The sequence below is a fragment of the Etheostoma cragini genome, chromosome 14 (assembly GCF_013103735.1).
Source record: "Etheostoma cragini isolate CJK2018 chromosome 14, CSU_Ecrag_1.0, whole genome shotgun sequence".
Classification (NCBI taxonomy): Eukaryota; Metazoa; Chordata; class Actinopteri; order Perciformes; family Percidae; genus Etheostoma; species Etheostoma cragini.
This window is the reverse complement of record NC_048420.1, coordinates 21,043,169-21,060,722: the sequence shown is the minus strand read 5'-3', so window position 1 is coordinate 21,060,722 and position 17,554 is coordinate 21,043,169. Positions and strand designations below refer to the sequence as shown.

The following is a 17,554-nucleotide window of genomic DNA, read 5'->3' as shown; positions in this document are numbered from 1 at the left end:
GCGCGCGCGCGCGCGCGTGTGCCCGCGTGCATGCATGCGCTCCATAGGGTTTACAGGAGGCTGTGAAGCAGCAGTACAGGAGCTGTAGTTATAATTATAGTGAGGGAGAAGAGGATCAGGGTGGAGGGTATTAGCTGTGCTTTTATCAGGTGTACTTTGATTAATTTCCCAGCCTCCTGTCAGACACGTGGACCTCATGCAGACAGCATGTGTGCACCAAATCACACAGAGCTTAAATTTTGAGCTCTTTCTTACCCGGTTTTAATCTGTGTCTCCTTTCTTGGTGAGGTTTCTTGCAAAAGCCTTGAGCTAAAGAGGAAAAATTAGTTATAAAAGCATAAGACAGACAGAAGTTAGGAGCGCCGTGCAGGTGGTGAAGTGAGTTGTTTTTTCCAAGATGGCGCCGGCGGTGCTGCTGAGTAATGCCTGGTGCTCAGGTAAGCAGTTCCTCTGGCGTTGCTGTTCCTCGACCTATTACTGCTGCAATCCCAGAAGCCACCACAAACAGAAGGTGCAGAGGGGGTAGTTAGCATGATATCTGCCACAGAAAGCTCCCAGTCCCACATCCTGAGTCAATAAAGTTTACATTTAAAGAGCTAAATTAGAGCATGGTATCATCCGTTTTCTTGGCCAAGTAAGTTTTTGCTGCCCATGGGGGTTTTCTCTTTGCGGGTCGTGTTTAATGGAAACTTCGAATCATCGCCTGGAGTAATTCACAAAGGTCACACATCATCACTGAAGAGTTAAACAAAAAACTAGACTATCTTCCAAACCTGAACTTTTTAGGATTTAAGAACACGTTTAGTTTTATCTTGACAGTGATGTATTTTTGATTTTATTAAGCCAAGCTCCCATAGGGATTTCATCACCAATGCTGGAGTAACTAGGTTATCACAGGACAACAGCAATATCATTTCCACATCTTATTGTCTTCAAATGGGCCACGGTATTTTAAGAGTTATTTATGCTAGTTAGGGATAAAGCTATACAAAGAATTTTCTCAAAAGTAATTGCAATTAACAATGGAATTGTCTCTCTCAGTCAAATTTGAAAAATATTCATTTATTTACTACTTTCTCAATCAAATCCTTTTTTTAAATTAATTCCAGGGTACACCTTTTGGTTATATCACCATTATGTGACCCAGATAAGGTAATAATACAGGTGCACAGCCTATGAGTAAACCATGCCTCTTTAGTCAAAGATGATGTCTTAAAACATTGTTGTTTTTCTTAAAAGAACATAAATTTGACCAATCCATCTACAGTCAAACACCATAGGAGCTTAGCAAATGTTAGAAATGAATTGCAGTTAAACAAAGAAGCGGCAATATTGCAATTAGACAATCATGTAATAATTGATACAGGTCTAGTTAAGGACTGACATGGATATTTAAATAGAGACAGGGCCACAGACATTGAGTCATGTTGATTTATGACATATTATGTACACGGCAGCGGTGGGGAGTTCCAGTGGAGATCAAATCGAGTCCTGTCATAGGTTTAAATGCATGTTGCAAAAAGATAATACTATCTCTTCTGTTGTTCTTTCAAATAACAAAGGCTATAAAAGTGTCTAAAAAATACATAGGCTATGTCAAATTATTCCAAGGGACATTTATTCTCCATGCTGTAAGGGGTTCTAGCTGGAAAAAAAGATTGAGAACCTCTACCCTAATCATCGGTGACTGCTATCTTTTTCTTCCTGGCGGATAATAATGTAGTTGTCGCAGAGTATGTTGCATACATGTACCTGTAGTATATAAATATATATATTTGATATGTCAAATAAGTAAAATAAAATAAAAAGGATACAGTAATTCATCCTGAGCACACTAGTAGCTTAGTAACTTGCAAATTTTTGTCACAGATGTACCCGTATTTGCTCCCGATTCTTATAAGTTCCTGCCAGCATTGGTCTCGGTGGGACTGCGACCTGCCAAATAGCAAGAATCACCAGCACCCAGACCCTCAGACAGAGAGAACTGGGGGACTGACCTCTCATTCAGGAAGCAGTGATTGATTGTGCCCCCAGTTTGTGTATCTGAATGGTGAAAGATAACAAGCGGCCGATGAGTGCAACGACAGGAATAGAGAGCAAACGCAAAAGAAATGTTTAAAACATGGATCTTCAATTCTGCAGAGAAGACATGTGTCTCGTGTCTGTAGTTTCATGCAAAAGCTCCACTTGAGGTTTTTGTGTTTTCTTTTCACACAGTAATTACTGAATTTGAGGAAAATGTTAAAACTCAAATGCCAGGACATTCTCATTGGAAAACAATCAAATCTAGTTGAACTTTGAACTGCTGTTGTTTTTTGTTGTTGTTGATCTAAAAAAAAAACTACCATCTTAATACACGAATGGAAAATGTAATTATTAAATGTATTACTGCACAACTATTGACTGACCACAACTGTATTTAAAATCTTCATCGACATTTTTATTTTTATTTGCATTCATTTCAAAAGTCAAAAAAATTTCAATTCACAGAGAGAAACAGGGTGTCTGTCTGTTTCATCTCATCATATTGTTGGATTTTTCAGTATTAGTGTGTGTGTGTGTGTGTGTGTGTGTGTGTGTGTGTTGCAGCGTGTCCATAGTCTTCTCCTGACATAAAATATGGTGGTCAAGTGTCTTAAGGGCGCCTGGACAGAAGTCGCAGAGAATATGTTTTTCCTGCTTTTTTCTTTCTACGTAGCTTCGCCGTCTGTACCTCTACTGTATATCTTTTCCATGATGACCCTTTCTAATGTGTTTGTATGTGTGTGTTTGTGTTTCTTGCAGATATCAGGATGTCTAAAGCAGCAGAGGAGGAGAAGCCTGGGGCTGAGTATCCAGGGGACAGTTCAGGTACACAGATACCAATACATGTTTCCTGAATTAAATTTTCCTTTTTTTTTACACATGTCCAATCCTCTTACTTGAAATATTTTAGTCTTTAATCTAAATATTTAGTGTCTTAGAGCAGTTTCCTCTCATATTTAAATGTAACATCACTTAATCATCACACACACACACACACACACACACACACACACACACACACACACACTCTAAAGATGGTCCCTCTGTGTTTCAGACTCTGACAGAAACAGCCCCGATGACCAGGTTGGTTTTGTATCTTTTATTCTTTACACTGACACTAATCATAGACTCTCCCATAATATGAATAAAACAGGTGTGGCTTTTTGTCTCTAAACAAAATCAAATCCAGTTTAACATCCACAGCCTCGCTTCAGAACAAATTTAACAAGTGAATAAATAGAATACAAATTGTCTGACAAATAGATACAGTACATGTCACTAGAACTAGTTATAAGCGATAAAATCACTGAAATTGTTTCTTTAAGCTTGTTTACTTGCACAAGCAGAGTCAGTTTACAGCACTCAGTGGAAGTAAAGAACACGACTGATGAGTGGTCTCTCAACAGTGGCCTTTTAAAGGAGCAGGGAGTCAAGTTAGTTATATAATTGACACGATCAGTAGCTTTCTTCTTATCTCTGGTCATTATGCGCTCCGTCCTCCGGTGCCTTCTGGGCTCCTTGTAAGGGTACTCAGCTTTCATGATTAACACATGAAAGACAACAACACTAAAACAGCAGTTTTGAGGCAAATGGTTTAACAAAGAAAATGAAGCAAAAAGTTCTTAGCATAATTTTCCTAAAAATACAGTAATTGGTTATTTTGATAGGAAGATGATTACAGTAAATAGATATATTAATTAAATGTTTGCAGCAGCAATATCTATGTCAACTCCTCACAATAACATTTAAGGTTACTTATCTGTTCATTATTAGAGTGGTTTTAAATGTTTTATAGTCTTGCAGATGACGCTATATACTGAAAATATTGGGGTGGCACACCTTAAAAAAGAGAAATATACAGCTTCCATATTGCATATTATACATATTTAACGTTTTGGGGGGGTTGGCCTTGGCGGCACCACTGGCATGCAATATTAAAAAATATTAAAATAAATGTAATGAGCTATAAATCCTTTTTAGTGTTCCTTGATAGAACTCTTCCTGTACAGTAGAAGTGTGTTGGTGAAACGTCTTTCACGTTAAGCAAATTGACAGTTTTCTATTGACAAAATTCTCGCAACTCGCAAAATCTTTGGGAACTCCCGCCACATATCTCAATAGTTATTTTGGTTTTATGTGGATCTTCACTTTCATTGTTGATGATGTGTGAATACATGATTGAGGTGTCACTCTATTTACACCCAACCCCTCTCCACACTCCACTGTAGGGTGAGAGTAACTGGGATTCACTTGGGAGCATGTTGACACCGATTACAGGCCAATGTTTCATCCGAATGTGTCGATGTTGTGAATGTGCGTGATTTTATGTGTGTTACTTGTATGCACTTCTGCAGGTTGAGCCAATGAAAACAAGCCCCTTCAGCGTCTCTCCCGGACCGGCTGGCAGCAAGGTAAGCCAGATCTAACTGCCTCCTAAATACATATGACTGACTGAGGCCTCTGTCTGTGTGTGTGTGTGTGTGTGTGTGTGTGTGTGTGTGTGTGTGTGTGTGTGTGCGTGTGTGCGTGTGTGTGTGTGGCGTGTGCGTTGTTTTGGTCATTCCCAGCTTATAACCTCTTAAATATTGTTTGTCAGGAGCCTCGATACCAAAAATCTGTGTTCTGAAAATAATGTTCCCATACAACAAAAACTGCATTCAAAATAAAATGTCAAGAGAAGCATATTTTATTATGATTTCTTTTTTACATATAAAACAACAAATATGTTCTAATAAAAGTCCGCGTATGGAGGTTGTGGTTGATTAACACAAACCATGATCTTCTCCTAAACCTTACCAAGTACTTTTGTTCAATAACGTTGACTACATGTTTAAAACTGTGCCAACATTCACCCGTCACTGGTATCAGGACGTGTAAGTTATATGCGACCATTTTTTAGGAGACAGGGTTGGTATATATAGATGCTATGAAGAGCTGAGCCATTAAAAAAAAGGAATGTAGGTAACTTAAAGATATTTGCTTATAATTCTGCTCATTTAATGCTTTCATGCCGGGTATTATTTTAGAAATAATGCATCTGTGCTGTGGTAAATGGCCTTGGGGGAGTCTTGTAGGCAGTACTGAATATGCAAATCATGCATCTTTGTCCCCACCCACCATTTTCCGAGAAACAAAGCCCTGAGAAAAAAGGCAGAACGAAGAACGCATGCGAATGAGTTGGCAGAGAGTGATGCGTAAAAGTGCAGCACAGTACAGTGGTGATGGATAGGTGATGACAGCTAGAGGTCAGAGGTCAGCAGCTTCGGAATGTATCTAACACCATGAAAACGAAGAGGATGAATTGACCTTCTTGATGGGTGACCAGAAAACTCTTGAACCTGTGAATCAGGAATCAGCAGCAATAGATGGTCAAACGAAGGAGCGCTTATGAAGTATCTTTGACTTTTGTCTTTTTTCCTTTTTTACCTGCACAATCTGAACTGTCTTTTCTAATGCTTCCAATTTCTGAGAAACCACTTCCCCTGGTTTTATAAATGTTTGTGAGAGTGAGTCCCATACTGGTTTTTAACTTTAGCTTTGCAGCACTCATAGTTATGCAGCTACCTAAAGTCAAGTTTCTGTTGAATTTGCATCAACCTCTCTCTGTGTTTTAAGACCTGAGAATGTATGTGTGAGAAAGCAAAATACAAAGAACTAAGTCAGAAATGTTCTTTGAGATGAAGACTAAATTATTATGTTAACACATGACAAATGGCTACAAGAAGTATGATTCAAACTGGCTTTAACCACTAATGTTTGTGCACAAGTTGATTGACATTTCCTCACAGTTGTGTAAAAGGCAGCTGTTTATGTTCACAATTAGTTGCGTTTTCCACAAGAATCTTTTTTGATTTTGTGTTTCTGGCCTACCTCCTCTTATTTATAAGAGGTATAATTTCGGGGTCAGACTTGTGGGATTTTCAAGAAGATTTTTCTGCATTTTATTTGGTCTGTAAAATAAGTATTTAATTTCAACCCCATGATTTTCATCATGGGTACATTTTCATCATGGGGTTGAAATTTGACTGCCTTGAGTTGAATGCAAGGCATTTTCTTGTCATGTTTAACAGCAGTTAGATTTTGTGCGGATTCAGTGTGAGATTCTCAGCAGTAGACGGGAACGGCGGTACTTAGCTTTGAGATCTGAATGTGTTTTACAGTATGAATTTGGTGCAGCAAAGTTGCTTTAAAAACCTTCCTCTGATTAATGCAGTTACTAACAGAAAATGTGCTTTTGTGATCTACTTTAGGGAAAGAGCGAGCAGAGCGCTGAGATGACACATAGCACCGTTCCTCCTGCAACTCCCTCCCAGCAGCTACAACAACAACAACAACAGCTACAACAACAACAACAACAGCTACAACAACAGCTACAACAACAGCTACAACAACAGCAACAGCAGCAGCAGCAGCAACAGCAACAGCAGCAGCAGCAGCAACAGCAACAACAACAACAACACCACCACACACAGCTGATGCTGGCTGGCAGTCAGCTAGCAGGGGTAAGACAACACACACACACACACACACACACACACACTCTGTCTCTCAATTTAGACCAGATTTGAATACCCCCTTCTGTTTTGGAAAGATTGGTAAAGCAGGAAAGTTCAGCTAATGAATTCTGTGGATCAATGACGCTTTTCTGTACTTTATATGAAAACTGCTTTGGAAATAAAACCCCTGACTACTGAACATAGCACATACACAACTTTAAAATGTAGAGTTCTAATCTACAATCATTTGATCATTTAAACGTTACTTTTAAACAAAAGTTGACACAAGATGTCCACATTAGTGGTCATTTTTAGTTTCATCAACAGTCAACAATTTAAAATTGCTGTCAACACATGGAAGAGTTAAATGCTCCATGAATTAAACAAGCAGCTCCAAACATGCTTTCATGTGAACGTCCCTTCTTGGGGTGGGACTCACCAGAGGTCTCACAATACGACATCATCACCATACTTATGTCACAATACGATATTATGCGATTTTAAACATATTGCAATATATTGCAATTTATTACCTTTTTCTAACGTACAGTTTTTCCCAATTTCAAATTATGTCCCCAAAAGAAAACAGTCTTATCTAAAAAGATACATTTCTCTGTTTAGTCATCTCTCTTTAATTCAGTTGTTGCAAAAATGGGATTGTCAAGCAGACTAACTGACCAACACATAATAATAGATTGATACTAGGCGTCGGTGTTTTGATACTGGATTGCCACAGATAATATTGCTTTACTATACTATTGATTTTTTCCCTCAACCCTAGACCCTTCATTTAGTTCTTAATGTTAACTTCAGAGTAGACTAGCACACAGGAAACTTCGGTGTACGTACATAAGTAACTTCAAAGGAGAAGAATAAACTTGCACAACAAGTAGAAAAAAAAACTTGAGTAGAGTAACACCATTAGAGAGAAATACTTGAGCTGAATGTTCTTTAAGTTAAGTTGATTTTCTTGCTTGTCTTGCTCTGTCATACTTTTACAGATTCGCCTACACCTTTATTCCTTGAATGCTTCGCTGACACTGCTCTTTGTTCTCTCTCCTGACTTTTTTTTGTCCCCGCTTCATTTTATTCTCCCTTTACATGATCGTTCTCTCGTCCTTTTCCAACCTTTCATCCCCTTCCTGCATCTTTACATCTTCACCTCATTTGCCATCTCTCTTGCCTCATTGCCCTCGCCCCCATGTTTCCTCCTCCTGCCCCCCCTCCCCAGCTTGCTGCTCTCCTCCCGGCCCAGCAGCAGCTGCTCCTCCAACAGGCCCAGGCTCAGCTCCTGGCGGCCGCTGTTCAGCAGTCGAACGCCGCCCATGCCGCGCATGCTGCCCACGCAGCCGCGCAGCATCAAGCCAACCAGCAACACCAGCAGCAGCAGCAGCAGAACCAATCACAATCCCATCAGCAACAGCAGCAACATCAAACCAAACAGGAACAAAATGTCCCGCCTCCAACGCAGCTGGCCCTGTCGCAGCCAATCCAGCTCACAGCCCAGGTGTGAACCGACAGTGCTTTAATAAACAGCATGTACCTTTTTACTCAATCATATTGACAGTTAATAACTGATTGAAATGAAGTGATGCAACTCTGTGAGATGCACTTTTCACACTTTTTTTTTCAAATCTTGGCCGTTAGTCAACAGTTTACTTGTGCTGTATATTAAAACATATTTGTGTCTTTGTTGCAGGACATCCAGCAGCTGTTGCAGCTCCAGCAGCTGGTTTTGATGCCGGGCCATCATCTCCAGTCTCCTGCCCAGTTCCTCCTGTCCCAGCCAGCACAGGCACAGCAGCCGCAGCAGGGTGAAGTCAACTTCTGCTCTTCTAAAATCTAATACACACTGGCAACCCCAGAGCAGTTACTCTGAAGAATCCAAACCACCAAAAATTCACTAAATATTTGTAGTTTCAATTTAGAATAAATCACTGTTTTTTTTTTTTTCCTTACCCGATTGCTTTGTGGTTCCTTTTTTTATTTATTTAATCATTCGAATGATTGTTTGGTTTGTTCATTGCTTACTCTTCCTTTCACAGGTTTGCTCTCGACACAAAATCTGATTCAGCTACCTCAACAAAGCCCAGGGGGACTACTGACAACCCCACCTCGCCTGGGACTCCAAGCACAGGTAGAAAATCTACCTATATTCTATCGCAGGTTCTTTTTACTAAAGACGCTGTCTCTGAGGCCAATGAATGAATCTTGTTGATATATTCACACAGCTCACCTTACGTCCTCAGCCTTGATCTTCTATAACATAATTCATTCTATAACATAATGCATAAATGCATCCTCACACATCCGAGGGCCGTTATAGATTTTTCATTAAGCCGTGATGAACTCATGTCAAACACAACGCCAGGGGCTCCCTGCTTGTTCATGTATTTTATGCACAGAAACGACGAATGTAAATTAGGCGTGTAGCAGCAGCTATCACGATGCATGATGTCTGGTCAATTAGTTGATACTCCCAAAGCTCGCAGGAATAAATTCCTGCTTTAAAAACTGTGTGTGTCTTCTTGTTGTGGCAGGCCGAGGTTAAACTCTGTCTCCAAATGTTCTGTTCATAGTATTTTTTTCCTGTTTAGAATAAAAGCCGTGCTATAAAAGACTGTAAGCTATTACTATTAACACCTGCAGGGTTAAGGATTATTTTACTTTCTTGGGCTTCACATGCTCAAACCTCCACACATAAAATAGTGTGTATTTGAATGAAGCTTCTTAAATACGTACGTCTCTTTCTTCCTGACATTACAGAGGGAGAAGAACAGCGACGTTGTGGTTGTTGGAAGCAGCGGTGGCGGTGGCGGCGGCGGCGGCTCCGTTGCTAGCGGTGGCGGTGTTGTGACGTCTGTGGGAGCCACCTCAGCGTCCAGCAGCACCATTGCTTCCTCATTGGCGTCCGGCTTGACTCCCGGAGCTCATGGGGGTCACATGGGGGAAGAACCCAGCGACCTGGAGGAACTGGAGCAGTTTGCCCGAACCTTTAAACAGCGCCGCATCAAGCTGGGATTCACCCAGGTAACAGGCAGATAAGAGGGAGGTGGAGTGTGTGCGTGTGTGTGTGCGCGCGTGCGTGGTGTTTCTCAACTCCATTTCTAACACTAATGTTTATCTGTCTCTGTCAGGGAGACGTCGGCGTTGCTATGGGAAAACTGTATGGCAACGACTTCAGCCAGACCACCATCTCTCGATTTGAAGCCCTCAACTTGAGCTTTAAGAACATGTGCAAGCTGAAACCACTGCTTGAGAAGTGGCTGAGTGATGCAGGTAAACATCCAGAACTCATCAGAGCCGATGTCCTTAACTTGATTGACTGTGGACACTGGTCCCTCAACGGGAACATTGAGAAAGCAGAGTTTGTTTCTTGCAATCAATCCTTTTGGATGACTGTAAAGTTTTAGAAATTACCTCTTAAACTTAACCAAGCTCTTAAAGAAATTGCATGTAGAGATGGCAGTTATTTTGGATTGAAATATTGTTAACTGAATACTCTCAATGTCTCTATTCTTAAAGAATGAATATGGTTGATAATATGGTATTTTGATATATTTATAATACAGACATTTTTTGTAGAATTTATTCTATTCAAATGAAACAGAGTAATGTTGTATGTCAGCAACAGTACTAAAGGTCTAAAGTTATTAATGTGATGTTTTAAAAAGGTTTTCACCATGTGAGTTAAGTGCAATAAACTGTGAAAGTTCTTTTACTTCAAACAAACCATTCTTGTCTTCACTGCATTCCTTATTCTGGGCATTCTGTGTATGTCTTCATGTCTCTCTTTTAATTCTTTCTCTTTCCTCTCTGGGTCTCTCCCTCCAAAAGAAACCATGGCGGTAGACAGCATGCTGCCCAGCCCGTCCTCTCTCTCCTCCCCCATGTTAGGCATCGAGGGTCTATCCGGCCGACGCAGGAAGAAACGCACCAGCATCGAGACCAACGTGCGAGTGGCCTTAGAGCGCAACTTCCACATGGTAGGAGATTGTTTTATTTATCCGGTATCTGTCCGTCTGCCCAGGGTTTTCTTGCATTGCCAGACCTTTGTCCCCAGCTCTGCTGAGGAGCGTCTGGCTAATCCACATAGCAATCTGGGATGGGAGAAAAACTGGTTTATTGAAATTTCTTTAAACTAATCACAATCTTCTTGGTCAGTGCTTAGCACAGACGGAATCAGGGAGCCGCTGTAGAAATAGCCTCGGGAAGGAACTTGTTTTGGTGGAATTTGTGCTTGTTCATAAGTAGTTTTAGTCGTGCAACAGAAAACTCAGATTGGACAGATGGTCTAGCTAGAGATCTGAGGAGCAGTTAACCATAGTCCTCATCATTCGACCAGAGTTTCAAATTACAGCACAGAGAAAGCAGAAGTGAACGGGACATCCAAAAAGAGTGACACCCAAGAGAATGGGAGCAATCCCGCAAGTGGGTCTTCGTGGATATTGACCATTCTCTTAATACATTCATTGTGAAATAGACTAGCCTAGGGAGACTGACATATCCACAAAATGATACCATGGCATTTAGACAAATCATATCAAAATACATTTTGAATTTCTAACTGAGATCTGAAAGATGTGGCATTTATTGTAGATCTGAGTTATACAGAATGGTTCAGGTAGAAGATTTACAAATTGAGTCTAAGCATTCATTTTTGTAGTATTCAGATCTATTACTCAACCAAAATATAAACATTTAAAAAAAAAAAACATTTGAAAAAAGGAATAAAAAAGGTTTAAGGATTGCCATCAAGTTGAGTGCTTTATTGAATTAAATGGATTAAAGGGTTAGGCAAGTAAAACTCGTTTTTTTACCCAACAGAAGCCTGCGTGGGTTTTTAGTATCTACTCATCTGTATATTTATGATGCATATCTGATGTTTTCCTCCCCAGAACCAGAAGCCTACCTCGGAGGAGATCCTGCTCATGGCGGAGCAGCTCAACATGGAGAAAGAGGTGATTCGTGTTTGGTTCTGCAACCGCAGGCAGAAAGAGAAACGCATCAACCCCTCCAGCAGCACCACCCCTCCCCTGCCCAGCCAGACCTCGCCTGTTGTGACACACAAAGCCCCCTGCTACAGCCCGCACATGGTACAGTCCACCATACATTACTATTACTTTTTTATTTTTTTTGGTGTAATTTCAGAAGTTGGCCTGATATTTGTCTCACAGATGGATGGAAGTATTTTCTGATTTCATCTTTTCCCACTGTCCCTCTCCAGATATCGAGTCACGGTCTGTCCCAGGTCACCACCTGCCTCAGCACAACAGGTGAGCTGTAATTGCTGTTTGTGCCCGTGTACATTCTCATCAATGAATTATTAAAGGTTAGAGCAGTGCTTCCCCGTTGTGTTTTCGGAACCCTAAGGTCAGTTGCAGGAAGATTAAACTGGTCCTGACGTTATTTGGAAGAAGTTGATATTTCTGTAATGCCGGAGCCTTTTCGCGGGTTTGATGAAACACTGAAGACTTTAGAAAAATGATTTCTGTGAGAGGAAGATTGAAATAGAAAACAATGATGTTTTGTTGACAACAACATCGAAGCACTGGTCCCATCTTGAGTTGTTTACCTCCATGAGTCATGACTTGTCCTCCTGATTTATGGACCTTGGCTACAGCGTGAGCTATCCCAGTCTTCACAGATATGACAGATGGCCTGACAGGTAACAAACACAGCTGGAAATTTATTGGCCCGTAGAGCCGAGGTTAATACTTTCAAGTCGCAAACTTCTCTCTCCAGTCTGTAGTGAATGAAGTTAAAGAAGACGCTCAAAAGGCTCAGGATCCTGATGAAGAACTGTGTCACCAGAAGTGTTTATTCAGTAATAACGCTGTAACTCATCCGCACAGCGACAACAAACCTGCTACATGACACCAATATCCTTCTTCTCTTCGCTTCAGCTGCCAGTTCTTCACCATCCTGTCCCATGACTCCCGTCAGCTCAGCTGCAGTAGGCTCCACCTCTTCTTCTGTGACCCCGCCTCCTCACAGCACAGCTAGCCCCGCCCCTCCCAACCTCGGGGCCCACGGCCTCAACACCGGGTGAGTGTTAATCTAAATAAATTAAAAACTGATTAAAAACAATACACTTGGTTTTTATTTGATATTTTATTCCATATTTACATACATCAAGCCTATATAAAATGTGTATTGTATTCTGAGTCATCATTAGTTGCAGCCCTAGATGAAAGAGAGAAAAAAGGTTTTTATTTCAATTTAAAAGAGTGATTCTTCGGGAATGTCATATTTACTCTTCTGTATCAAATACTGTAATCAACAAATTTTTTTCTTTAAATAGTTGTTATTTAATTACATCTATGACTAGAACTATTTATATTAGTTTTCTTTACACATTTTGGAGTGCTTGAGTTGCTTTTGAATGAGTAAAACAGTCAGCACTCCACCACCTCCACCACCAAAACAGAGAAAGCTATTTTTTGGCAGATGAAGGCCGTAAAGGTCAGTTTGCTGCCGCACCAGTTTTACTGCAATTATACACTTATGAGCACCAGCTAAGCCGTGCAGTTTTTGCACACATACAATATGGCAGGTGCTGCCCAAAATATATGAAAGAAGCTGCTGGTGCCTTAATTAACACAATGAAACACAAGACAAGAGTTTGGAGCGGTTACGTCACTCATCAGAACGTGGGGTTTAGGTCACTTAAACTGTTTCTCTACATGTGTGAACTTTTGTTGAATTTGCGGTCCATCCACATTTCAGGAACACAATGATGGGAGTAAGCACAGGGATAAACCAGGCCCTCATTGGCAGCAATCCCCTGGCTACCATGCAAGGTGTGTGTGCATGTGTGTGTGTTGGTGCATGCAGACCGTCCCCTCCAGCCCAGCAAGTCTTCATGATTTCTAAAGACCACTTCCCATTTCACCCTTCATCCATTCTTTCCAAAATGAATTTTTCTTCTGCAGCCTCAGACAACGGTAGCCAACAGCAACAGCACTCCTCCCTCTCAGCAAAAACTTTTTGAATCGCTCAGTATGGTGAAAGATTCAATTTGATTCTCATACAATAGCCTGCTATTATTACAAAGTGACAAGAGCCCCTTATGGCAAAGCTTAGGAGGCCAAGTCAGCTTACAGGAAAGAGTTCAACGGGCACAATCCGCTCCCTCTCAGTATCGAGGCCTGTTGGCTAAATAACTAGTTTCCACTCAAAATTCCCCTCTCCTGTCAAATCAATTAAGCATCACAAATAAAGTTCGTTGAGCTCAGCTTTGAATCCTTCATGTGATCCATCGCTCTATTGCGCCAATTCAGAGATTCCCCTTTTCTCCCGCTCTGTTTGGCGAGATTCCGAGCCGGCCCCCTCCAGGCCATGTGTTGATGAGAAGGATACAGTCTGTTATGGAAACTGCAGCTCTGGCACTGCCGGCTCTGATAGAGTTATAGGCTGAAGGAGAGAAGAAAGAGGAGCCTCAGTGAAAAGAGGGGATTCGAATTAAGTGTTGACGTGAAAAGGATTTCTGGTTTGGATCCCTTTGGGGCCCGCACGCTATGAATGTTTACACTCATGGTGCTGTAATGTATAAAAGGTTGACTATTACACTGGAATTCAAAAGTCAGCAGGTGTCACTCTCTGTTAGAGTGGAGCTCTGACTGATACACGGGTTATTCTGCCATGTTTGCTGCAGTTATTCTGCAGAAGAATACATATTTATTTGTATTTTATATATCTAAAGTAAATCTCTTTAGGTCACCAATTGTAAATGAACAGTGTGGCCCCTACTGTTGATTTTATTTTATTTTAGTAATGTGGTGTTGTGGCGATACTTGGTTTTGTGTGCAGACTGTCAACAGAAAGAAGTTCATGTTCACACTTCCACAAGCATCCGACTCCATCTTATCATCATGTGCATGTGTAGTGAATATCCATCTTCATCTTTTTGCTGACTATCATATCTCCTATTCATGACTTCTAATAAATCAGTGTCAATACAGTGACGTTGAATGTATGTATCGCTGCACTTTTAGTCTGAAGCACTCACAGAAATGAAAAAATGGCTTTTCAACATAAAAAAATTCAATAACAGGATTAGTTTCCCTGTCAATACACACAACACATAGCTGACAATTAAGTCGTCAATTTATGGGAAAAGAACCCAGACATTGTCTGAGATAACCGTGGCAAATTAAAAAATTGGAATTCATTACATATCTGTAATTAGCAAAGTCATCCATTTGGCCTGATTGGAGCCTTTGGCAGGCCGGTTCTGGCCCACGGGCCGTATGTTTTGATAGTTTACGCCTGCCAATCCATCATTTATTTCTATTCTGTAAAGAAAATATATGAAAACAGTTTTTGAATGTTTACAGTCACTCCGCAGTCGTCCCTCATCATCTTTATCTCCAGTTCATGAAGTATGTTAACTGACTGCTTTATCCCTCTGATTTCTCTCGTTCTCTTCTTGCATCTTTTTGTCTTTCTTTCACTCCTGCCCTTCTCAAACCTTCTCTTATCTCTGTTTCCATCTTCCGTCTTCCTGTCCTTCCTCCACCACTGTACTCACTTGTCCCCTCTTCTTCATCTCTTTCATCCCGACCAGCCCTGGCAGCCAGCAGCGGTCAGCTGCCCATCTCCAGCCTGGAGGGGGGAGCGGCTCACCTGCTTCTGGGTGGACCTGGGGGTCCCGCTATACCTCCTTCCCTTCGCCCTTCCCTCTTCCTAAACCGCTCCACCCTCCTCCCCATGGTGACCTGCTCCATGGCAACAGCCTCCACACCTACCATGGGACTGGTCAGCGGTGGTGGAGGTGGTATTGGCGGCCCGAGACTCTCCTTTTCTCAGTCTCCGCCCCCTGGTGCCAGCAACCTCATGAGCCCAACTTCGTGCCCTGAGGAGTCCGCATCTCCTTGTTCAAGTCCCGCCTCTTTCTGTTCCTTTAGCGAAGCCTCGCCGCCGCCCCTGGGAGGGGCCATGGCCGAGTGATTCCTGACTAACAGCCAAAGTATCCTATCAGAGGAGGACGAGGAGGAGGAAGAGGAGTTAAAGGAGCTTTAAAAATCTAAATTTACAACCTCGCCTTTCAACCAAAGCCATCTCTCTGTCTGATCCATCTCCAATTTCGTCTCTCTCTTTCTGTGTCTCCCTGCTGAAGTCTTCTGAAGCCAAAAATATACACAGATGGATGACGGGAGAGAGCAAAGAGAGAAAGAGGATGGACAGGATAGAGAGAACTGCAGAACGGAGGGGGGGAATTTGAAACCAAATAATGATCAACAGCTGGAGAGGTGGCGTGGAGGAGTGTTTTTGCTTCGCGTCGGAAATGAACAGCATGCTTTTTATTTGCTGGAAAAGAAATAAACTCGCTGAGGGCAGGGATGAGAAGTGAAACTGTGTGTGAGAAACGGGAGGCAAAAAAAAAAAGACTTGTTTAACAAGCTTGGAAGGTCATATGGTTGCAACCAAATTTTGGAAAAAAGAAAAGATGCGAGAAGAGAAACACACTTTCTAAGATAAAAACCAAAATCTCCAAATACCAAAAACTGAAAACCAAAAAAGGAAACAAAAAACAACAAACGGAGAGAAAAGCTTTAGTTCAAAAAGACTTTTGCATTCTGATCAATCCAGGATCAGTTCAGTACTCCATTCTACTTCACGCCAAACATTTTCCATTTCACTCAGGATTTCCTTTATTCTCATTTTCAGTTTTACAAGACATCTATTTTTTCTTATTATTTTGTATTCGTATCTCTTTATGGTATTTCTTGCCAAAAACGTTTGTTTAATGTTTTACAGTTGATCTCACATGCATAATATATACCTACCTCTCTCTTTACAGCTTTACAGTGATAAACATACCTACGTTAGAACAGACCGTGTTTGTTTTCACCAGCCTGGAGTGGCAGACGGGTGGGGTTACTACTATAATTACTATAGCATCAGGTAAGATGCTAATCCATTCATACTGTGCTGTAAAAATATTACTTTTCTGTGAATGCCTGAGCTTTCTGGTATTCATCAGATCCTAATATGTGGCCAAACTCACGCTACTGGTACATAAATAGCATCAAACTAACGATAAATGTTGAAAAATCTCATTCGATCTAGCTGTTTAAAACATCCACACTGAGTTTTGGGGATTAGTTACATCTAGAAGAAAAGAAATAGTTCAAAATTAACATTTCTGTGAGGATTTTTAGCACCACTGTTATCTTTAATGCTTTAATTACACACTCAGCAGTACTTATACTGCCTACAAAAAGGATACCAAAGGCAAGATGTAAACATTCTTGGGATCATTTTCAGCATTATTCTTCTTTTATGTATTCAGCCCATACACACCAGTACCATTACCATGTCATCTTCCAGACTGCTCATCTACCACCAGACAGTCACTCTTGGATACCAAAGCATCGCCTCTGGCTGCGTTGTCTCTTGATTCGCCCGGGAGACGAGTGTCCAGACAAAACCTCTGCAGTGTCAAAGGGTGAAAAAAACACACATACACACCCACTACAAGCATCAGAAAGAGTCCAAACCAAAAAAAACAAAAGAACAAAAGAAAGAGGTGAAGCACCGGCGTTCCCCTTACTGCCCCCAAACCCCTGCCCTCCATCCCTTCCTCCCATCTGCCCCTCTCCTTTGTCTCCAAAGATCACATCAAAGGGCCAAAAAAAAAGAGGAGAAGAAGAGGAGGAGAAGCGGTCAGGAGCGGAGGAGCCAAAGGTATAAAAAGCTGCAGGGGGAAAGCAAGAAGAAGAGTAGGAGGAGAGGAAGGAAGAGGAGCAGGAGGAGGTGCGCTCGAAGCAGCGGACCAAAAAACCAAAAAGTAACCCAAAACCAAAAGCTACTACTACTGCTACTAATTATGTGTGAGTGACTGAACCGTAACTAAACCAAATACAAACAAAGAGGGGGAGGACGAGGGGAGAAAAGGGGGGAGTAAAGCGCTGTCTGTCTGTTTGTCTTTCGCTGTGATTGCTGTTCTTGTATCGACAGACAGAAATCTATCCCTCCCTCCCTCTGCCAGCGACCTCGGCTTTGTTCTCACTTTCTTTTTCTTGGAT

The 17,554-nt window shown here is 41.4% G+C and overlaps 1 protein-coding gene across 2 annotated transcripts in view; it reads left to right on the top strand.

The window, feature by feature from the left end:
* Positions 1–16,975, top strand: part of LOC117956668 (POU domain, class 2, transcription factor 2) — a 67,742-nt gene extending 50,767 nt beyond the window's left edge. For both annotated transcript variants that reach the window (XM_034891864.1, XM_034891862.1), the window contains 15 exons: positions 2,785–2,850; positions 3,080–3,108; positions 4,380–4,436; positions 6,276–6,527; positions 7,753–8,028; positions 8,221–8,335; positions 8,567–8,658; positions 9,288–9,551; positions 9,659–9,800; positions 10,359–10,507; positions 11,420–11,617; positions 11,749–11,797; positions 12,428–12,569; positions 13,251–13,324; positions 15,091–16,975. In XM_034891864.1, coding sequence (XP_034747755.1) covers positions 2,785–2,850; positions 3,080–3,108; positions 4,380–4,436; positions 6,276–6,527; positions 7,753–8,028; positions 8,221–8,335; positions 8,567–8,658; positions 9,288–9,551; positions 9,659–9,800; positions 10,359–10,507; positions 11,420–11,617; positions 11,749–11,797; positions 12,428–12,569; positions 13,251–13,324; positions 15,091–15,473 — 2,288 coding nt within the window. In that variant the 3' untranslated portion in view covers positions 15,474–16,975. The remainder of the gene's footprint in view (positions 1–2,784; positions 2,851–3,079; positions 3,109–4,379; positions 4,437–6,275; positions 6,528–7,752; positions 8,029–8,220; positions 8,336–8,566; positions 8,659–9,287; positions 9,552–9,658; positions 9,801–10,358; positions 10,508–11,419; positions 11,618–11,748; positions 11,798–12,427; positions 12,570–13,250; positions 13,325–15,090) is intronic.
* The last annotated feature ends 579 nt before the right edge of the window (positions 16,976–17,554 follow it).